This window comes from Salvelinus fontinalis, unplaced genomic scaffold, assembly GCF_029448725.1.
Source record: "Salvelinus fontinalis isolate EN_2023a unplaced genomic scaffold, ASM2944872v1 scaffold_0178, whole genome shotgun sequence".
Lineage (NCBI taxonomy): Eukaryota > Metazoa > Chordata > Actinopteri > Salmoniformes > Salmonidae > Salvelinus > Salvelinus fontinalis.
In genome coordinates, this window is record NW_026600387.1 from 28117 (window position 1) to 52339 (window position 24223).

General features: G+C 42.0%; 1 protein-coding gene across 1 annotated transcript in view; it reads right to left on the reverse strand.

Annotated features, from left to right (window-relative positions):
- Positions 1 to 15715: 15715 nt before the first annotated feature.
- Positions 15716 to 24223, reverse strand: part of LOC129844134 (zinc finger protein 664-like) — a 188144-nt gene continuing 179636 nt past the window's right edge. The window contains exon 2 of the mRNA XM_055912542.1: positions 15716 to 16901. Coding sequence (XP_055768517.1) covers positions 15745 to 16901 — 1157 coding nt within the window. The 3' untranslated portion in view covers positions 15716 to 15744. The remainder of the gene's footprint in view (positions 16902 to 24223) is intronic.

Here is a 24223-nt window from a genome sequence, read left to right on the forward strand (position 1 = left end):
GAGAGAAAAGAGAGAGAGAGGGAGTGAAAAGGGAGAGAGGCGGAGAGGGGGAGTGAAAAGGGAGAGAGGCGGAGAGAGGGAGTGAAAAGGGAGAGAGGCGGAGAGAGGGAGTGAAAAGGGAGAGAGGAAGAGAGAGGGAGAGAAAAGAGAGAGAGAGGGAGTGAAAAGGGAGAGAGGCGGAGAGAGGTAGTGAAAAGGGAGAGAGGCGGAGAGAGGGAGTGAAAAGGGAGAGAGGCGGAGAGAGGGAGTGAAAAGGGAGAGAGGCGGAGAGAGGGAGTGAAAAGGGAGAGAGGCGGAGAGAGGGAGTGAAAAGGGAGAGAGGCGGAGAGAGGGAGTGAAAAGGGAGAGGCGGAGAGAGGGAGTGAAAAGGGAGAGAGGCGGAGAGAGGGAGTGAAAAGGGAGAGAGGCGGAGAGAGGGAGTGAAAAGGGAGAGAGGCGGAGAGAGGGAGTGAAAAGGGAGAGGGGAGTGAAAAGGGAGAGAGGGGAGTGAAAAGGGAGAGAGGCGGAGAGAGGTTGACAGTTTATGACAAATAGTTCAACAATTTTGCATGTAATGGCTTATGCAAGGAACTAATGCCTAGATGTTTTGAGGGGTAAGACTATTCAACAGAGAACCATCTACTATATTTTGATCAACATGACGTGAGCAATTGATAATGTGGAAAAAAGCTGACACTTGTACATTATCAATTGCAATTTGTTCAAAGGAATAAGAAATTGCTTTAATGATGTGCACAAGTGACTAGATGATTTGGAATTTGTACAAGTCGTATCAAGAATTGCACTTTTGATCTAAGAAATGCACCAAAGCGACTGAGGAAAACTGTAATCACTTTCCCAGTGGAATACAACCTAACAGACAAGAAGCCATTCTTTACAAAACAGTATGAATACAAACAATGGCAGGGCTGATTGGTGATGGGGAGGGTATGGGGCATTAAGTGAGCTAGATCCTTTGATTGCCTTTGGGAGCCTGTCAGATATGGTCAAAATATCTGTAAGATAATTTGTGATACAAACATATTCTATTTGGAGATGCTTTTTTTACCATTCAGGGATCTCATTCCCTTTTGTACTTTAACCATTTGCACATTGTTACAACACTGTATATATATATAATATGACATTTGTAATGTCTTTATTGTTTTGAAACTTCTGCATGTGTAATGTTTACTGTTCATTTTTATTGTTTATTTCACTGTTGTATATTATCTACCTCACTTGCTTTGGCAATGTAAGCACATGTTTCCCATGCCAATAAAGCCCCTTGAATTGAATTTAACTTAATTGAGAGAGAGAGAAAGAGAGAGAGAGAGTATCTATTTCATAAAGTTATCCAAAAGAGATAGGGAGAGACTTTACATTCTAATCGTAGAGAAAGAGAGAGAGAGAGAATGTGAGAGAGAGATAGAGAGAGACAGACAGAGACAGACAGACAGACAGACAGACAGACAGACAGACAGACAGACAGACAGACAGCTCTGGGTCCGTCTTGTTGTCACTGTGGCTGCTCTCAGACCGAGTGAGCTACGGTCAAGCGGGGCATCTCGTTGAACTCGGCACGGCTTGGAGATAATAGTAATGCCATTGCAGGCTTTGTGTGTCTTTAAGCACCGTACCTTTTCACTCCATCCCTGCTGTGTGTGTGTGTGTGTGAGAGCTTTTCTTTGACATCTGTTGGGAGAAAGTTATGATTTACAGTTCACGAGGGTTGTCTAATCACATATATGAAGTTTTGAAAAGTTCTGACTTTTTACCCCTTCAAAACAGCATCTATGACACCATCTTAAGGCACTTCTGGTTGTCACAGTAAACACATATCTTGAATGGAGTTTGCTGTTACAGAATCCTGAGTTTTAAGTCTGTATGTTAAAAATTGACTGATCTACACAGGTTTGAATGCAGTGATTGTCACAATTGCAGGCTATGTAAATCAAAACTTCATTCCTTCATGAGTGAGGGTCAATTTCACCTGCACGATTCATCAGTTTACGTTTTTGTACAAAAGGTCTTATAGAAATGTGTAAAACTAGGCTTGACAGTTTATGACAAATAGTTGAACAATTTTGCATGTAATGGCTTATGCAAGGAACTAATGCCTAGATGTTTTGAGGGGTAAGACTATTCAACAGAGAACCATCTACTATATTTTGATCAACATGACGTGAGCAATTGATAATGTGGAAAAAAGCTGACACTTGTACATTATCAATTGCAATTTGTTCAAAGGAATAAGAAATTGCTTTAATGATGTGCGCAAGTGACTAGATGATTTGGAATTTGTACAAGTCGTATCAAGAATTGCACTTTTGATCTAAGAAATGCACCAAAGCGACTGAGGAAAACTGTAATCACTTTCCCAGTGGAATACAACCTAACAGACAAGAAGCCATTCTTTACAAAACAGTATGAATACAAACAATGACAGGGCTGATTGGTGATGGGGAGGGTATGGGCCATTAAGTGAGCTAGATCCTTTGATTGTCCCTAGCCCATTGAATTTGACATTTAAAATGGTTAAGGTTAGGGTTTAAGGTTAGGGTTTAGGGTAGAGATGTCCCAAGGAGCCCAGATAGCATTGACCATCATGCATTCTTCTGTCTCTTACATAGCAGGTGTAAAAGAAACACAGACAAGACAAGTAGGCAAGCAATGGATTATGGTCACTGTAGTTAATTACGTTTTATGCACTAAACTACGTAGAATATTGGCCTGTTGTAAACTACAACTCCCTATTACATCACACAGTTCAGGCTGAATCTGATTTATCTAGAGAAACTACAACTCCCTACTACATCAAACAGTTCAGGCTGGATCTAATTTATCTCTGTGTTGTGAGGGAAAATCTATCTCTTTAAGTTTATATGACTTATAATGTGTTGAAGGATCTTTAAGGTTGAGAAGTTTATGTGTATGTTTGTGTGGGTGTGCAACCACACACCCTCTCAGCAAACAGGCCAAAGGAGCTCGCCCCAATTAAGGGAACCGTTGATCTACTTCAGAGGAACTGTGTCTAGAGTGATTTCCTGTTGTTTTGACACCTCACTGGAAAACTAGAATAACTAGCTGTTGCTACAGAACGAGACGACCAATTCACAGTTAGTCTGTGTCTCGTTCTCCACACACGGACACATACCAAGATCACGTGTTTTCTATATGCACAAGATAGTTTGACTATATAAGGCTTCTGAACTCCTTGTGTCATCGAGCTCTCGGCCTTCCACCTCAGACTGTAGGGCTGACCAGCTACATTATTGCAATTCTTATCAAATAAAGGTTGATTGTTTGAAGAAATGGCAAGGTCTCTCCTGATTGGTTAGAATTTCCACCACAATGTGCAGTAACAATGATAGACCAGACTCATAGTACAGAATGAATGACTGACTGCCCAGTTCAACGTCAGTTCACCGTCTCACCTCATACTGTATTGGAGCAGCAGCAGCTGACTGCCCGGTTCAACGTCAGTTCACCGTCTCACCTCATACTGTATTGGAGCAGCAGCAGCTGACTGCCCAGTTTAACATCAGTTCACCGTCTCACCTCATACTGTATTGGAGCAGCAGCAGCTGACTTGATCGTTGATGCTAATAGCAAGTTTTGAATCTGAGAGTAAATAGAGCCGACTACAACTCTAAAAATGAAGGGTTCAACTGGAGTTGTTCTCAGATCCCCTAAGAACCGTGGGGTTCTTGGTCAATGAAAAACAGCCCCAAAAGGTTCTTCAAAGAACTTGTTAGAAGGTGGGTTCATCGAGGAACCTCCGTTGTTGCTGGACTTCTTCCGGGAACTTCGCAATTACAACTGAAAACGATGGTGACAAGTTTGGATGCGACAACAGTTAAAAAGGTTAAGTTGGGTTGATGTTTGGTTCTGAATATGTCTCGAAATCATTTATAATAATAATATAACATACTAATAATGAATAACGAAGACAATGATGGTTTTCTGTGAATATCTTCCATAACGTTACGATAGCTAATTACCGTAAATATTAGAAAGCCGGGTTTGACCGTCGGCGTTGTATGAGCTACAGTACAGTACCGTTATCTAGCTAGCTAACGTTATGTCCTAACTAGGCACAACTAGGCTTTCCCATATATTGTATATCGTTTCCATGAAGTCAACATGGCTTTACACTCATTAACGTAAGTTTCCAATCTAGAGCAGTTCTCACTTTTGTGATAATGAACTAGCTAACGTTAACTAACTAACTACCTAAGGACGGTGACCTGTCCAGACGAGATGTTACAACGAACTGAATCGTCAATGGAGGTCTTCCTCTTTATATAGCCTGCTACAGCATGCAATACTATTAACTCACAAGGGGGCATAACGTTACATGTACAATACTATCTCATTTTGGAAACGTTACATGGACAATACTATCCCATTTTGGAAACGTTACATGGACAATACTATCCCATTTTGGAAACGTTACATGTGCGCCCCCTTGTGGAGGGAAATTAATATCTTAGATGGTAGCTGTAGATGGGATTCAAATGCATAATGGTATTAATACAGTGTCTAGACTACCTCTTTTGTATAAATGCCCTTTAGAATCCAAACACAGTATTGCCACGCAGCAAAATGTTGCGTATAATCTTTCAAGTCAGCCTGATAAAATATTGAACAATTTGTGTACAAAGATATCTTGAAATGTGATATTAGGCCTGTATGGCAGTACTGTTACTGTATGGCAGTACTGTATTGGCTAGTGCTTTCTCCAATATTTTCTTCTATTTTACTTTCAATTGTATGTCGATGCCATTTATCTTTCAATATGTATTTAATATATATATATATATATATATATGTTTTAATGCTTGTAAGACTATTCTTTGACACATTTTCTCTTCCTTTGAAATTCTTATAGGACAGAACATGGACACAATGCAATTGGGATCAAGAAGAAGGTACAGATCTGTTGTAGGACAACTGCATTTGAAGTGTACATTTAACCTACATAGCAGTCAATACAAACTGACATCTATTAGCATACAAATGTGTGCAAATGATCTTTTCAGATCTTCTCAGAAATGAATCAAGTCCATGGAATGGATATAGACAAAAATATAATTCAAGGACTATCAGAGGTAGAGAGGCGATGCAGGGGTGAGGACATCATCCTGCTATGTTGACAGTCCCTGAAGGACAATACAGAAGAGGGATTTGCTCTTATTCCTTCCCTTTCTCTAATGTATTTTGTAATAAAATTAGCAAGTGTAGTAAGATCATTGCTTTACTTTACTAGGACTGGAGACCACAGCAGCGATTCTGCCCTACCTCTTCAATGAGGACCCGAGTGGCCTTTATGTCCGTGACAAGGTATGCCTATGCACCAATCATCTGTTTCTTCATAAACATAGGTGTGCATGCTTATATAAAACTACAGCTGAACATTTGTTATGTTCTTTGTTAATTGTATGTGTATTAATCTTTTCTTACTTTTGTTGACACAGATTTCACCGCTCTTCACTCCTTTACTGCACATTGGTGGATATCCATTTCACCATGAGAGTGAAATCCCGCTGGCCTTTGATGGGGAGAACATCCACGCCCTCGAGGACGTCCCCTTGGGACTTGGGGCTCTGCTATGGCTGTATTTTTTATTTTCCCTTTAATGTCAGAAAAACACTTATGTTGTTAAGTTACTGTGTTCTGGGGAGAAGAGAAGTTGGGGTGAAGTTACCAGGGCCGGTCATAAAGATGGCAAACTTCCTAACATAACTAAGTGGATATGATATACACACTAAAGCTGAAAAATCTGTATTTAGCATCAAGTCTACAACATTGTTAGTTTACCTATGATTCATTTTTAATGTATGTTGTTTTTATTGTACATCATTATTTATATATTTTAAATGTCATGAAAAGCACTATACAAAGTACATTTATTATTTATTATGGTCTGACATGTCTGCAGAAATGTTGCAATTTTGTAATGGGTTTTGTTTGGTAAATTGTTTTTGTAAATATTAATTCACATTTGTGGTGCCACTAAATAAACAATGAATTATTTAAATCATTATTGTTATTAAAATATGTTTTTATAATGGAGGGAGGGTGGACAGGGAGTTTAAAAAATGAACCCCAAAAGGTTCTTTGAGGAACCATGATAAGGGGTTCTTCAATGAACTTATAGGGGTTCCCACAAAAGGTTCTTTGAATAACTTTTAGGGGTTCCCCACAGTTTCAATTTGAAGAACCCCTAAAGGATACTCCAAGAACCTTTACTTTTTAGAGTATATATTGATAAAAGTCACCTTGTCCGAGAGACATTTACATAGTTATACACAACCCAATTTGGGATGAATATTTTAGGGCAAAATAGCGGCCACAACAGACAGACCTGATATCGCCTATAATTCGACGTCCTTGGACGTCATGTGCTGAGTGGGTATGACCAAATGATTCTATTTAGCTGCACTTTGTATTACATTTTTACACTATAATAAATGTTTCTGATGCCACATAGCCCGTTTTCAAAGGGAGTGGTTGGTTTTTCCGTGCAGTCGCTATTTAGCTTTTTGTCTGAAAGTATTTTCTTTACTGCAATACCAACTCCAGTCAGCAGATGGCGATGTGCGTCTTTCAGGGGATTCTGCCACTGTGACGTATAATCTAGTGGACGGGACGCTTCTTCAACATCAACAGTTAGTCAGCCACCTTGGTTCACTAACTTTATGGATAAAGGTTTAATTAATAAATCTAGCAACTCCTCTCATACTGGGAATAATTACAGGTGCACCTTACTAGATTATACTATATCATACATGGTCTTAACTAGTAAACACAGATTCTAGTTTTCATCCAGTTCACATAGATAGCTGGCTTGGCCCTCTTCACACCTCCAAGGTGTACCCTCACCCCTCACACAGGAATAAACACTCAGAGCCTATTGCCTCAGCCCTTTTCACGCCTCCAAGGTGCCCCCCTCACAGAGGAATACACACTCAGAGCCTACGAGGCTTTTATAAAAACTCTGCTTGTTTCACTCACCTTTTTCTTTTTTTTAAACTACGTTTGAGATGTGGTATCCACTCGGTTCGCTGCCTCTCAGATCAAAGGTGGGTCCATCTGCTCCGTTCCCAAAGTGTGGTCTCCCTAAGATCCCAAGTTAGAGGGATCCCTCGTGCACCATTTACCCAGGTCGTCAGGAGCGGTCACCAAGTGAAGATTAACATCCCCAAATGTGGTTAATTTCTTTAATGTCAGAGGAGACAAACTTATCACAAGTCAGAGTTATTCTTAAACTAAATCTTTATTCACTTAATAATAAGAGAGCAGGTCAATACAACGTACACATATAAAGTGAATCAATTGAGTGCTCTACGATAATGATGGCTGGTCAATGATTCACCCCCAGATGATTCGTTGAGAGCCACGATACAAAAGTACAAAGGTCTTTTACAGCCAAGATACACACCTTTCAACCTACATGACCAACAACAGATGTATAAAACGGGTCACAAGGTTAAGATTTGTATGAAATATACTTATAATACTCAGCAAATAGTATCTGCTGTAAAAACAGTACTCTTTGTGTAGAGACCAGGGTCTGGCCCTGAGGTCATCTCTCCCTGGTACCATATAGAACAGAAACATTAACTCATGCTCTGGAATGCTGTCTCTTTAGGTTTTATCACCCAAAAGACATTGTAAATCTCAATGTCAGTGTTATCTCCAAGAGGCCCATCCTCAGTAGAACACAGACACAATAGTTCTAAGAACCCTCTATTCTGTTGCATAAAACCACCATTTGATCCAATAAAAGTATTATAACATAATGTTGCAGTTTTGCTCTCAGTGTCCACTGAAAGTTGACTAGTAACAACAACTGGGACATAAAAGACACCCACCATGAGACCCACTAAATCTCCCCAAGAAGCAGCAAACAAAAGAAAAACCCACAACAAACTTAAAAACAGGAAGCAAACCAAAAAGGTGGAGCAACTAAAAGGTGTTGACTCTCCACATCTATCAAGACAACTGGAGCACTGGGCCAGACACTCTTAAATAGAACCTGGACCAGCTCAGGTGGAACACCTTCCCACTAACGAGATGGACAAGCCAGTATAGGTATAACACATACTGACTAACGAGGTGACACCAATCAGTGAGTCCTACGTGCTAACGAGCTATACGAGCTAAAGTCCAACCTCAAAACATAAATGGAAAAACCAAAGCCTGTAACACCTTCCCCCTTAAGACAAATATATCAAGTTTGCTAACAGAAAACTTCAATTTTTTTGTATTTTTCCCCCACAAGCTTCTAGAACTTATGATTACTAACTGTTACATAAATTGTAAATATGAAAATCAAAACCAAATGTACACCCCTTTGTTAATATGTATTGGCAATATTTCACTTAATGGTGAGGCATGGAATAATTAAACATGTATCTTTTGTCAGGCTGAATGTTTGAAATATGAGGTGATTTGAGTCATGCTTCTTCAGTAGTGGAATAAAGACAATTAGCATTTGAATGTTGTAAAGAAATAGTGGAGTGATGTCAGATTGTTAATAAAATTGATTATAGACCAATTTATTATACTGCTTTCATGTGTGTATATACACAAACATCTGCAACAATTATCATCTTACATGTATTTTTTTAAACAAGCAGCTTTTTCAACTTGTAGAACACAGCTAGCTACATTTTGAAGTGCTGCATTTTGATTAAAGTGGGTCACCAACGCAGTAAGTGTAACACAGCTCTTTTTTTGTTAGTCACTTTTTGTTAAATAATACTCTTTCAATTCAGAGCCTGGATTTTCATCTGAGGCTAATATACATATCATGCTGCAATCAATTGAACAGGGCAAACGATAAGGTAGGACATCATTAAAATACTCCTTCTACAATGTTAAAACATTCTATATTGTGACATCATTAAAAACTTCTTCTGGCTGCAAGGGAAAGTGTTGAGTAGCCAGTGAAATCACCTTGTCGCTCAGGTAGGGTATCAGCCTGAGCTATTTAAAAACACGTTTTCAACATTTCAAGATAGCAGTTAGTTTAGTTTGATGTAAATAAAGATAGCTGAGAAGTGGGACTGTGCAATTGTTTCTGACAAGATCTCTCATTGATCTCGGGTTCAGCCACCAGGGGGCACCAAACCTCTTTGAAAAGTTCATGTGAATAGTTACCACTTCTCAGGAGATGTTAGACAGCCTTTCAACTGTTTTGTAATGATGGGATAGCTATTGAACAGACCTTTAAAACCTGGTTTTCTTGTATGTACCAGTACATGAAATCACACATTTGACCTTTATTCTCACTGAGTCTGTACATAGTCAAAGCTTTCCTTAAGTTTGGGTCAGTCACAGTGGTCAGGTATTCTGCCCTTTCTCCGCCTCTCTCCCTTTTCACTCCCTCTCTTCGCCTCTTTCCCTTTTCACTCCCTCTCTCCGCCTCTCTCCCTTTTCACTCCCTCTCTCCGCCTCTCTCCCTTTTCACTCCCTCTCTCCGCCTCTCTCCCTTTTCACTCCCCTATCTCCCTTTTCACTCCCTCTCTCCGCCTATCTCCCATTTCACTCCCTCTCTCCGACTTTCTCCCTTTTCACTCCCTATCTCCGCCTCTCTCCCTTTTCACTCCCCTCCGCCTATCTCCCATTTCACTCCCTCTCTCCGACTTTCTCCCTTTTCGCTCCCTCTCTCCGCCTCTCTCCCTTTTCACTCCCTCTCTCCGCCTCTCTCCATTTTCACTCCCCTTTCTCCGCCTCTCTCCCTTTTCACTCCCGTCTCTCCCTTTTCACTCCCCTCTCTCCGCCTCTCTCCCTTTTCACTCCCTCTCTCCGCCTCTCTCCCTTTTCACTCCCCTCTCTCCGCCTCTCTCCCTTTTCACTCCCCTCTCTCCGCCTCTCTCCCTTTTCACTCCCTCTCTCCGCCTCTCTCCCTTTTCACTCCCTCTCTCCGCCTCTCTCTCTTTTCACTCCCTCTCTCCGCCTCTCTCCCTTTTCACTCCCTCTCTCCGCCTCCCTCCCTTTTCACTCCCCTCTCTCCGCCTCTCTCCCTTTTCACTCCCCTCTCTCCCTTTTCACTCCCCTCTCTCCACCTCTCTCCCTTTTTCACTCCTCTCTCCGCCTCTCTCCCTATTCACTCCCCCTCTCCGCCTCTCTCCCTTTTCACTCCCTCTCTCCGCCTCTCTCCCTTTTCACTCCCTCTCTCCGCCTCTCTCCCTTTTCACTCCCTCTCTCCGCATCTCTCCCTTTTCACTCCCTCTCTCCGCCTCTCTCCCTTTTCACTCCCTCTCTCCGCCTCTCTCCCTTTTCACTCCCTCTCTCCGCCTCTCTCCCTTTTCACTCCCTCTCTCCGCCTCTCTCCCTTTTCACTCCCTCTCTCCGCCTCTCTCCCTTTTCACTCCCTCTCTCCGCCTCTCTCCCTTTTTCACTCCCTCTCTCCGCCTCTCTCCCTTTTCACTCCCTCTCTCCGCCTCTCTCCCTTTTCACTCCCCTCTCTCCGCCTCTCTCCCTTTTCACTCCCTCTCTCCGCCTCTCTCCCTTTTCACTCCCTCTCTCCGCCTCTCTCTCTTTTCACTCCCTCTCTCCGCCTCTCTCCCTTTTCACTCCCTCTCTCCGCCTCCCTCCCTTTTCACTCCCCTCTCTCCGCCTCTCTCCCTTTTCACTCCCCTCTCTCCCTTTTCACTCCCCTCTCTCCACCTCTCTCCCTTTTTCACTCCTCTCTCCGCCTCTCTCCCTATTCACTCCCCCTCTCCGCCTCTCTCCCTTTTCACTCCCTCTCTCCGCCTCTCTCCCTTTTCACTCCCTCTCTCCGCCTCTCTCCCTTTTCACTCCCTCTCTCCGCATCTCTCCCTTTTCACTCCCTCTCTCCGCCTCTCTCCCTTTTCACTCCCTCTCTCCGCCTCTCTCCCTTTTCACTCCCTCTCTCCGCCTCTCTCCCTTTTCACTCCCTCTCTCCGCCTCTCTCCCTTTTCACTCCCTCTCTCCGCCTCTCTCCCTTTTCACTCCCTCTCTCCGCCTCTCTCCCTTTTTCACTCCCTCTCTCCGCCTCTCTCCCTTTTCACTCCCTCTCTCCGCCTCTCTCCCTTTTCACTCCCCTCTCTCCGCCTCTCTCCCTTTTCACTCCCTCTCTCCGCCTCTCTCCCTTTTCACTCCCCTCTCTCCCTTTTCACTCCCTCTCTCCGCCTCTCTCCCTTTTCACTCCCTCTCTCCGCCTCTCTCCCTTTTCACTCCCTCTCTCCGCCTCTCTCCCTTTTCACTCCCTCTCTCCGCCTCTCTCCCTTTTCACTCCCTCTCTCCGCCTCTCTCCCTTTTCACTCCCTCTCTCCGCCTCTCTCCCTTTTCACTCCCTCTCTCCGCCTCTCTCCCTTTTCACTCCCTCTCTCCGCCTCTCTCCCTTTTCACTCCCTCTCTCCGCCTCTCTCCCTTTTCACTCCCTCTCTCCGCCTCTCTCCCTTTTCACTCCCTCTCTCCGCCTCTCCCCCTTTTCACTCCCTCTCTCCGCCTCTCTCCCTTTTCACTCCCTCTCTCCGCCTCTCTCCCTTTTCACTCCCTCTCTCCGCCTCTCTCCCTTTTCACTCCCTCTCTCCGCCTCTCTCCCTTTTCACTCCCTCTCTCCGCCTCTCTCCCTTTTCACTCCCTCTCTCCGCCTCTCTCCCTTTTCACTCCCTCTCTCCGCCTCTCTCCCTTTTCACTCCCTCTCTCCGCCTCTCTCCCTTTTCACTCCCTCTCTCCGCCTCTCCCCCTTTTCACTCCCTCTCTCCGCCTCTCTCCCTTTTCACTCCCTCTCTCCGCCTCTCTCCCTTTTCACTCCCTCTCTCCGCCTCTCTCCCTTTTCACTCCCTCTCTCCGCCTCTCTCCCTATTCACTCCCTCTCTCCGCCTCTCTCCCTTTTCACTCCCTCTCTCCGCCTCTCTCCCTTTTCACCCTCTCTCTCCGCCTCTCTCCCTTTTCACTCCCTCTCCGCCTCTCTCCCTTTTCACTCCCTCTCTCCGCCTCTCTCCCTTTACACTCCCTCTCTCCGCCTCTCTCCCTTTTCACTCCCTCTCTCCGCCTCTCTCCCTTTTCACTCCCTCTCTCTGCCTCTCTCCCTTTTCACTCCCTCTCTCTCCCTTTTCACTCCGCCTCTCTCCCTTTTCACTCCCTCTCCCTCTCTAAGAACTTCCCATTTGAATCAATAAGGATTGCAGTTGTGGGTGACTATCTGGCTGGAGCAGACTGGGAGGCTGGTATTCTGACCTGGGCTGGAGCAGACTGGGAGACTGGTATTCTGACCTGTGCTGGAGCAGACTGGGAGACTGGTATTCTGACCTGTGCTGGAGCAGACTGGGAGACTGGTATTCTGACCTGTGCTGGAGCAGACTGGGAGACTGGTATTCTGACCTGGGCTGGAGCAGACTGGTAGGCTGGTGCAGTGTCATCAGGCTGTGTGGTGGAGGCCATCCTGTTCTCGGGTTCTGCTTGTGTTATGCCAACCACCAGGTCATTATAACCACCAGGTCATTATAACCACCAGGTCATTATAACATCCAGGTCATTATCACCACCAGGTCATTAGAACCACCAGGTCATGAGAACCACCAGGTCATTATAACCACCAGGTCATTAGAACCACCAGGTCAGGTCATTCATCCTTCCATCCCTCCTCAGCCTTCCTCTCCTCTGAAGACCCAGTGAGGGTGGAGCTCAGTCAGAGAGCTGTTGAGGGACTGGTTAGGAAGAACACTTCTACAGCCAGAGAGGTGAGAGGTCACACATGGTTTAGATGGTAAATATTTATGTCCCCTTAGCGGTTCATCACGTCAGCTAAAGGGAATATGTTCCATCATCTGTGTTTATTTACATTAGTGCAAATTGTCCACTGATATGGGTGTAATTTCTCACCCCTTTTGGCTGTGTGAAAGTGAATTTCCCCTCAGGCACACACATTTGTTCTTTGTTATTACCCGAGCCACTGCCTGTTCAGTCCACTATCATCTAGAAGGCGAGGTCAGTACAGGTGCATCAAAGCTGGGACCGAGAGACAGAAGCTGTTTTTCCATCACTAACACAGAGAGGCTGCTGCCTACATACACAGACTTGAAATCATTGGCCACTTTAAGGAATGGAACACTAGTCACTTTAATAATGTTTACATATCTGGCATTACTCATCTCATATACTGTATTCTATCCTATTCTACTGTATCTTAGTCTATGTATTACTCATCTCATATGTATATACTGTATTCTATCCTATTCTACTGTATCTTAGTCTATGTATTACTCATCTCATATGTATATACTGTATTCTATCCTATTCTACTGTATCTTAGTCTATGTATTACTCATCTCATATGTATATACTGTATTCTATCCTACTCTACTGTATCTTAGTCTATGTATTACTCATCTCATATGTATATACTGTATTCTATCCTATTCTACTGTATCTTAGTCTATGTATTACTCATCTCATATATATATATATACTGTATTCTATCCTATACTATTGTATCAGTTTATGCCGCTCTGACATCACTCGTCCATATATTTATATATTCTTATTCCATTACTTAGATTTGTGTGTGTTAGATATTACTGCACTGAAGCATTTCGCTACACCCGCAATAACATCTGTATGTGACAAATAACATTTGATTTATTATGAAGGTCACTTGTGTAAAATGTACTTTTCCCCACTCATCTTTTGACGTTGCTTATGTATTTTTAGTGGCTTGGCTGCTTCCAGATTATGTCAAAGGCCCATCCTGGTAGATCTGAACCTAATGCGGCTTGGAGTGATGGTGGTGTTTACCACTCAGTCAGCAGGCTTGAAATGTGAGATTGATACTGTTTTTCATACTAAGATGGACGATCAGTTTGTTGATTGGTCAGTCAATGGGTTAATCTTGTTTTGCAATATGTTCAAATCAAATCAAGCTTTATTTATACAGCACATTTCAGACATGGATGCAACACAATGACTTCTCAGGAAAAACTATGACTGTCAGAATATTTAGTACACAAACATAAGAGGATTAAAAAATTATAATCACAACTTAAAGACTAATGAGCATCCTAAGGAAATGCCATTGATTAAAATGTTAAAATATCCAACCCAAAATATAAGCTTGTTTTTTAGGATGGGCTCTGAAAGTCACTATGGGGGTGTCCACTGAAAGTTGATTAGTAACAACAACTGGGACCTCAAAGACACCCACCATGAGACCCACTAAATCTGCCCAAGAAGAGGCAAACAAAAGAAAAACCCACACCAAACTTAAAGACAGGAGGCAAACCAAAAAGGTGGAGCAACTAAAGGTGTTGACTCTCCACATCTATCAAGACAACTGGAGCACTGGGCCAGACACTCTTAAATAGAACCTGGACCAGCTCAGGTGAAACACCTTCCCACTAATGATGGACAAGCCAGCACAGGTGTAACACATTCTGACTAACGAGGTGACACCAATCAGTGCGTCCTACATGCTAACGAGACATACTTGCTAACCTCCAAACATAAATGGAAAACCAAAGACTGTAACACTTCCCCCTTAAGACAACAAATATATCCTATATTTATGACTCAATTTATTAGGATTGTTAATAAAATTGATTATAGACCGATTTATTGTACTGCGTCCATGTGTATAAGCTGCAAGTATGTTGAAATTCAATGTTTTTTCCCCCAACTTTCACTTTCAACTAAAACTAAACCTATATTGTTAGTTTGGCATAGTCTTATTTTCAAGAACATTTTACGAGGTGGCATAGCCCCAATGTCACAGTTTAAATGTGTCCAAATGCAGAAACACTTTGTGATAAATTGAAAACATAAACATAAAATGTACAATATACACAAACATCGGCCACAATAATCATATTACTTAAACAAGCTATAAATATTTTTTAAAACAAGCTCCTTATAAACTGCACAAGCACCTAAAAACACTGTTGTTTTGACAAGTAGCAATAAATCACTGATATCGATTAGGGGGGAAATCAGGTTGTTCGTGCTGTTGAAACTAACACAACTAAAAAAACACATGGAAATGGGAGATATCTTTAACCTCACTGGTTAGAGGACAACCTGCAGAAGACAGTCAGCTACATTTTAGAGTGATGCATTTAAATTTAGGGGTTGCAAAACAAAGGAACGCAACACTTATTTGTCATAACTAATCTATATCATGCTAAAATCATTTGTGCTACAGGAGGGAGATGATGTTGCACTTCCTGTTAAAACTAACAGCTGAAAAACCACACGGAATCTGGGAGTAATGTGTACATCACTGGTTAGAGGACAACTTGTAGAAAACAGCTCGCTACATTTTGAGGTGTTCCATTTTGATTCAAGTGGGTCACCAACATGGTAAGTGTAACACAGCTCTTTTTGTGTTAGTCACTTTTTGTTAAATCACATAAATAGTACTCTTTCAATTCAGAGCCTGGATTTTCCCCCTGAGGCTAATATCCATATCATGCTGAAATCAATAGAACAGGGGACAAACGTTTAGGGTTCTACATTGTGACATCATTAAAATACTCCTACTACAATGTTAAAACATTCTACATTGTGACATCATTAAAATACTCCTACTACAATGTTAAAACATTCTACATTGTGACATCATTAAAATACTCCTACTACAATGTTAAAACATTCTACATTGTGACATCATTAAAATACTCCTACTACAATGTTAAAACATTCTACATTGTGAATAAATTTCATTGATATCATGAAACAACTCCTTCATGTATGCATTTACTAATATTTGACCAGAGATCTTTTATCAGATTATCTCTGGTCACAGCTATGAGATTTCTCTTCTATGTGTGTTCTCTGGTGTTGAGTCAGCTGGCCAGATTGACCAAAACTTTTCCCACATTTACCACAGATAAAAGATTTCTCTTCTGTGTGTGTGCTCTGGTGTTGAGTCAGATGGCTAGCTTGAACAAAACTCTTCCCACATTGATCACAGCTATACGATTTCTCTCCTGTGTGTTTTCTCTGGTGTACTGTCAGATAGCTAGATATAGTAAAACTCTTCCCACATTTATCACAGATAAAAGGTTTTTCTCCTGTGTGTTTTCTCTGGTGTTGAGTCAGATGGCTAGCTTGAGCAAAACTTTCCCCACATTGATCACAGCTATAAGGTTTCTCTCCTGTGTGTGTTCTCTGGTGCACTGTCAGATCACTAGATTGACAAAAACTCTTCCCACATTGATTACAGCTATAAGGTTTCTCTCCTGTGTGTGTTCTCTGGTGTAATGTCAGATGGCCAGATCTAGTAAAACTCTTCCCACATTGATCACAGCCATAAGATTTATCTCCTGTGTGTATTCTCTGGTGTATAGTTAGATAGCTAGAACTAGTAAAACTGTTCCCACATTGATCACAACTATAAGGTTTCTCTCCTGTGTGTATTCTCTGGTGTATAGTAAGATAGCTAGATCTAGTAAAACTCTTCCCACATTGATCACAGCCATAAGGTTTCTCTCCTGTGTGTGTTCTCTGGTGTAATGTCAGATGGCCAGATCTAGTAAAACTCTTCCCACATTGATCACAGCTATAAGGTTTCTCTCCTGTGTGTGTTCTTTGGTGTAAAGTCAGAGAGCCAGATGTAGTAAAACTCTTCCCACATTGATCACAGCTATAAGGTTTATCTCCATTGTGTCTTCTCTGGTGCACTCTCAGAGGGCCAGATGTAGTAAAACTCTTCCCACATTGAACACAGCTATAAGGTTTCTCTCCTGTGTGGATTCTCTGATGAATTGTAATGCCTGATGAGGTGAATCTCTTCCCACAGTCAGAGCAGCAGTGAGTTCTCTTCCCTGTGGATCTCTGCAGGTGTTTATTGAGGCGTTCTGATCTGGAGAGACTCTTCTCTGCCTCGTCAGCATCATGAGGTTGTTGAGGCTCCCCAGAGGATCCACGACTGTCCCGTCTCTCTCCTGTGCGAACAACAAAGTCAGATGATTAAAGGCCCACAACAGTGGAAATCCACTGTAAAAGGTGATGCCAACAGCATAGCCATGATGTTGTACAACAATTGACATCTGTAATGAATGTTAAAATTATTTGACAATTGTCTTAAAATGAGCAAGAATAGTCATATTTTAGTAGTAACATCGATGATTGTAGAGTAGATATAAGTTATTCATGTTGTTGAAACTCTAAGCAGTGTGCCAGAACACTTTTGGTCTCTAATATAGGCCCCTTTCTGTGTTTAATACAATTGCGGCACGAGGGCGATGCACATGCAATTTGGTTGTAGAAACTCCTCCCTGCTAATGAGGAAACCACTAGTTATGGATGTAGTATATCTTAAATGGTGAGCAAAGATTTCAGTTTTTCAGTGTATTCTGAATGTGAATGGGGGAAAACTCAGGGGAGTGCATTTCACACTACTTTGGATTATAATTTTAAGGTTCGTTAGAATATCCTGTGTAATATAATGTTTGCTACAGTATTAAGAAATATGTTTAATTATTGAAGAATCGCGTTAATGACAGTATCTATTTGGGTGTTGTCAATCAATCAATCAATCAAGTTTATTTTATATAGCCCTTCGTACATCAGCTAATATCTCGAAGTGCTGTACAGAAACCCAGCCTAAAACCCCAAACAGCAAGCAATGCAGGTGTAGAAGCACGGTGGCTAGGAAAAACTCCCTAGAAAGGCCAAAACCTAGGAAGAAACCTAGAGAGGAACCAGGCTATGAGGGGTGGCCAGTCCTCTTCTGGCTGTGCCGGGTGGAGATTATAACAGAACATGGCCAAGATGTTCAAAATGTTCATAAGTGACAAGCATGGTCAAATAATGATCAGGAATAAATGTCAATTGGCTTTTCATAGTCAATAAAGTTATGATTTTTTAAAATGTATTTTTAATTACATTTTTCCCCCACCTTTATTTAACCAGCTGGCCAGTTGAGAACAAGTTCTCATTCACAACTGCGACCTGGCCAAGAAAAATCAAAGCAGTGCAACAAAAAAACAACACAGAGTTACAAATGGGATAAACAAAAGTACAGTCAATAACACAATAGAAAAATCTATATACAGTGTGATGGAGTAAGGAGGTAAGGCAATAAACAGGCCATGCTATGGGTGGGTGTTGCTATGGTGACCAGTGAGCTGAGTTAAGGCGGAGCGTTACCTAGCAAAGACTTATAGATGACCTGGAGCCAGTGGGTTTAGCGATGAATATGTAGCGAGGACCAGCCAACGAGGCTTTGGTGACAAAACGGATGGCACTGTGATAGACTACATCCAGTTTGCTGAGTAGAGTGTTGGAGGCTATTTTGTAAATGACATCACTGAAGTAAAGTATCGGCAGGATAGTCAGTTTTACGAGGGTATGTTTGGCAGCGTGAGTTTAGGAGGCTTTGTTGCGAAATAGGAAGCAGATTCTAGATTTAATTTGGGATTGGAGATGTTTAATGTGAGTCTGGAAGGAGAGTTTACAGTCTAAGCAGATACCTAGGTAATTGTAGTTGTCCACATATTCTAAGTCAGAACCGTCCAGAGTAGTGATGCTAGTCGGGCGGATGCGGGCAGCGATCGGTTGAAGAGCATTTAGTTTTACTAGCGTTTAAGAGCAGTTGGAGGCCATGGAAGGAGAGTTGTATGACACTGTGTTAACAAACCTCCAAATGAGCTTCAGTGTCCACAGAAGGGCCAGATGTATACAGAATGGTGTCGTCTGCGTCGATGTGGATCAGAGAATCACCCGCAGCAAGAGCGACATCATTGATATATACAGAGAAAAGAGTCGGCCCGAGAATTGAACCCTGTGGCACCCCCATAGAGACTGCCAGAGGTCTGGACAACAGGCCCTCCGATTTGACACACTGAACTCTATCTGAGAAGTAGTTGGTGAAGCAGGCGAGGCAGTCATTTGAGAAACCAAGGCTGTTGAGTCTGCCGATAAGAATGTGGTGATTGACAGAGTCGAAAGCCTTGCCTTAACATTTAACACTAGACACCTCATAGTGAGCTACAGGTAGGAATCAGCAATGAATCCCAATAATGAGACACCTCTGGGGAGGGGTGTCAGCAATTTAAAAAAAATATATATATCTTTTTTTAAATATATACACTGGGGAGAACAAGTATTTGATACACTGCCGATTTTGCAGGTTTTCCTACTTACAAAGCATGTAGAGGTCTGTAATTTTTATCATAGGTACACTTCAACTGTGAGAGACGGAATCTAAAACAAAAATCCAGAAAATCACGTTGTATGATTAGGTAATTAATTTGCATTTTATTGCATGACATAAGTATTTGATCACCTACCAACCAGTAAGAATTCCGGCTCTCACAGACCTGTTAGTTTTTCTTTAAGAAGCCCTCCTGTTCTCCACTCATTACCTGTATTAACTGCAACTGTTTGAACTCGTTACCTTTACAAAAAAACACCTGTCCACACACTCAATCAAACAGACTCCAACCTCTCCACAATGGCCAGGACCAGAGAGCTGTGTAAGGACATCAGTGATACAATTGTAGACCTGCACAAGGCTGGGATGGGCTACAGGACAATAGGCAAGCAGCTTGGTGAGAAGGCAACAACTGTTGGCGCAATTATTAGAAAATGGAAGAATTTAAAGATGACGGTCAATCACCCTTGGTCTGGGGCTACATGCAAGATCTCACCTCGTGGGGCATCAATGATCATGAGGAAGGTGAGGGATCAGCCCAGAACTACACGGCAGGACCTGGTCAATGACCTGAAGAGAGCTGGAACCACAGTCTCAAAGAAAACCATTAGTAACACACTACGCCGTCATGGATTAAAATCCTGCAGCGCACGCAAGTTCCCCCTGCTCAAGCCAGCGCATGTCCAGGCCCGTCTGAAGTTTTCCAATGACCATCTGGATGATCCAGAGGAGGAGTGGGAGAAGGTCATGTGGTCTGATGAGACAAAAATAAAGCTTTTTGGTCTAAACTCCACTCGCCGTGTTTGGAGGAAGAAGAAGGATGAGTACAACCCCAAGAACACCATCCCAACCGTGAAGCATGGAGGTGGAAACATCATTCTTTTGGGATGCTTTTCTGCAAAGGGGACAGGTTGACTGCACCGTATTGAGGGGAGGATGGATGGGGCCATGTATCGCGAGATCTTTGCCAACAACCTCCTTCCCTCAGTAAGAGCATTGAAGATGGGTCGTGGCTGGGTCTTCCAGCATGACAACGACCCGAAACACACAGCCAGGGAAACTAAGGAGTGGCTCCGTAAAAAGCATCTGAAGGTCCTGGAGTGGCCTAGGCAGTCTCCAGACCTGAACCCAATATAAAATCTTTGGAGGGAGCTGAGAGTCCGTATTGCCCAGCGACAGCCCTGAAACCTGAAGGATCTGGAGACGGTCTGTATGGAGGAGTGAGCCAAAATCCCTGCTGCGGTGTGTGCAAACCTGGTCAAGAACTACAGGAAACACATGATCTCTGTAATTGCAAATAAAGGTTTCTGTACCAAGAATTAAGTTCTGCTTTTCTGATGTACCAAATACTTATGTCATGCAATAAAATGCAAATTAATTAATTAAAAATCATACAATGTGATTTTCTGAATTTTTGTTTTTGTTTCAGTCTCTCACAGTTGAAGTGTACCTATGATAAAAATTACAGACCTCTACATGCTTTGTAAGTAGGATAACCTGCAAAATCGGCAGTGTATCAAATACTTGTTCTCCCCACTGTAAAAGTAGGACTAGTCTACCTGACTACACATAGAGAAGTAGGACTAGTCTACCTGGTTACACATATAGAGGTAGGACTAGTCTACCTGACTACACATATAGAAGTAGGACTAGTCTACCTGGTTACACATATAGAAGTAGGACTAGTCTACCTGGTTACACATATAGAAGTAGGACTAGTCTACCTGGTCAAACATATAGAAGTAGGACTAGTCTACCTGGTTACACATATAGAGGTAGGCCCATTCTACCTGGTTACACATAAAGAAAGTAGGACTAGTCTACCTGGTTACACATACAGAAGTAGGACTAGTCTACCTGGTTACACATACAGAAGTAGGACTAGTCTACCCGACAACACATATAGAAGTAGGACTAGTCTACCCGACAACACATATAGAAGTAGGACTAGTCTACCTGGTTACACATATAGAAGTAGGACTAGTCTACCTGGTTACACATACAGAAGTAGGACTAGTCTACCTGGTTACACATACAGAAGTAGGACTAGTCTACCTGACAACACATATAGAAGTAGGACTAGTCTACCTGACAACACATATAGAAGTAGGACTAGTCTACCTGGTTACACATATAGAAGTAGGACTAGTCTACCTGGTTACACATATAGAAGTAGGACTAGTCTACCTGGTTACACATATAGAAGTAGGACTAGTCTACCTGGTTACACATATAGAAGTAGGACTAGTCTACCTGGTTATACATATAGAAGTAGGACTAGTCTACCTGGTTACACATATAGAAGAACTAGTCTAACTGATTACACATATAGAAGTAGGACTAGTCTACCTGGTTACACATATAGAAGTAGGACTAGTCTACCCGGTTACACATATAGAAGTAGGACTAGTCTACCCGGTTACACATATAGAAGTAGGACTAGTCTACCTGGTTACACATATAGAAGTAGGACTAGTCTACCCGGTTACACATATAGAAGTAGGACTAGTCTACCTGGTTACACATATAGAAGTAGGACTAGTCTACCTGGTAACACATATAGAAGTAGTACTAGTCTACCTGGTTACACATATAGAAGTAGGACTAGTCTACCTGGTAACACATATAGAATTAGGACTAGTCTACCTGGTTACACATATAGAAGTAGGACTAGTCTACCTGGTTACACATATAGAAGTAGGACTAGTCTACCTGGTTACACATATAGAAGTAGGACTAGTCTACCTGGTTACACATATAGAAGTAGGACTAGTCTACCTGGTTACAAATATAGAAGTAGGACTAGTCTACCTGGTTACACATATAGACGTAGTACTAGTCTACCTGGTTACACATATAGAAGTAGGACTAGTCTACCTGGTAACACATATAGAATTAGGACTAGTCTACCTGGTTACACATATAGAAGTAGAACTAGTCTACCTGGTTACACATATAGAAGTAGGACTAGTCTACCTGGTTACACATATAGAAGTAGGACTAGTCTACCTGGTTACACATATAGAAGTAGAACTAGTCTACCTGGTTACACATATAGAATTAGGACTAGTCTACCTGGTTACACATATAGAAGTAGAACTAGTCTACCTGGTTACACATATAGAAGTAGGACTAGTCTACCTGGTTACACATATAGAAGTAGGACTAGTCTACCTGGTTACACATATAGAAGTAGAACTAGTCTACCTGGTTACACATATAGAAGTAGGACTAGTGTACCTGGTTACACATATAGAAGTAGGACTAGTGTACCTGGTTACACATATAGAGGTAGGTCTAGTCTACCTGGTTACACATATAGAAGTAGGACGAGTCTACCTGGTTACACATATAGAAGTAGAACTAGTCTACCTGACAACACATATAGAAGTAGGACTAGTCTACCTGGTTACACACATAGAAGTAGAACTAGTCTACCTGGTTACACATATAGAAGTAGGACTAGTCTACCTGGTTACACACATAGAAGTAGGACTAGTTTACCTGGTTACACATATAGAAGTAGAACTAGGCTACCCGACAACACATATAGAAGTAGGACTAGTCTACCTGACAACACATATAGAAGTAGGACTAATCTACCTGGTTACACATATAGAAGTAGGACTAGTCTACCTGACTACACATATAGAAGTAGGACTAGTCTACCCGACAACACATAAAGAGGTAGGACTAGTCTAACTGACAACACATATAGAGGTAGACCTAGTCTACCTGACAACTCATATAGAAGTAGAACTAGTCTACCTGGTGACACATATAGAAGTAGGACTAGTCTACCTAGTGACACATATAGAAGTAGGACTAGTCTACCTGGTGACACATATAGAAGTAGGACTAGTCTACCTGGTGACACATATAGAAGTAGGACTAGTCTACCTGGTAACACATATAGAAGTAGGACTAGTCTACCTGGTAACACATATATAAGTAGGACTAGTCTACCTGGTAACACATATAGAAGTAGGACTAGTCTACCTGGTAACACATATAGAAGTAGGACTAGTCTACATAGTTACACATATAGAAGTAGGACTAGTCTACCTGGTTATACATATAGAAGTAGGACTAGTCTACCTGGTTACACATATAGAAGGACTAGTCTAACTGATTACACATATAGAAGGACTAGTCTACCTGGTTACACATTAAGAAATGGGACTAGTCTACCTGGTTACACATATAGAAGTAGGACTAGTCTACCTGGTTACACATATAGAAGTAGGACTAGTCTACCTGGTAACACATATAGAAGTAGTACTAGTCTACCTGGTTACACATATAGAAGTAGGACTAGTCTACCTGGTAACACATATAGAAGTAGAACTAGTCTACCTGGTTACACATATAGAAGTAGGACTAGTCTACCTGGTAACACATATAGAAGTAGGACTAGTATACCTGGTTACACATATAGAAGTAGAACTAGTCTACCTGGTTACACATATAGAAGTAGGACTAGTCTACCTGGTTACACACATAGAAGTAGGACTAGTTTACCTGGTTACACATATAGAAGTAGAACTAGGCTACCCGACAACACATATAGAAGTAGGACTAGTATACCTGGTTACACATATAGAAGTAGAACTAGTCTACCTGGTTACACATATAGAAGTAGGACTAGTCTACCTGACTACACATATAGAAGTAGGACTAGTCTACCTGGTTAAACATATAGAACTAGGACTAGTCTACCTGGTTACACATATAGAAGTAGGACTAGTCTAAATAACAACACATATAGAGGTAGGACTAGTCTACCTGGTTACACATATAGAAGTAGGACTAGTCTACCTGGTTACACATATAGAAGTAGGACTAGTCTACCTGGTTACACATATAGAAGTAGGACTAGTCTACCTGACAACACATATAGAGGTAGGACTAGTCCACCTGGTTACACATATAGAAGTAGGATGAGTCTACCTGGTTACAGATATAGAAGTAGGACTCGTCTACCTGACAACACATATAGAAGTAGGACTAGTCTACCTGCTTACACATATAGAAGTAGGACTAGTCTACCCGACAACACATAAAGAGGTAGGACTAGTCTAACTGACAACACATATAGAGGTAGACCTA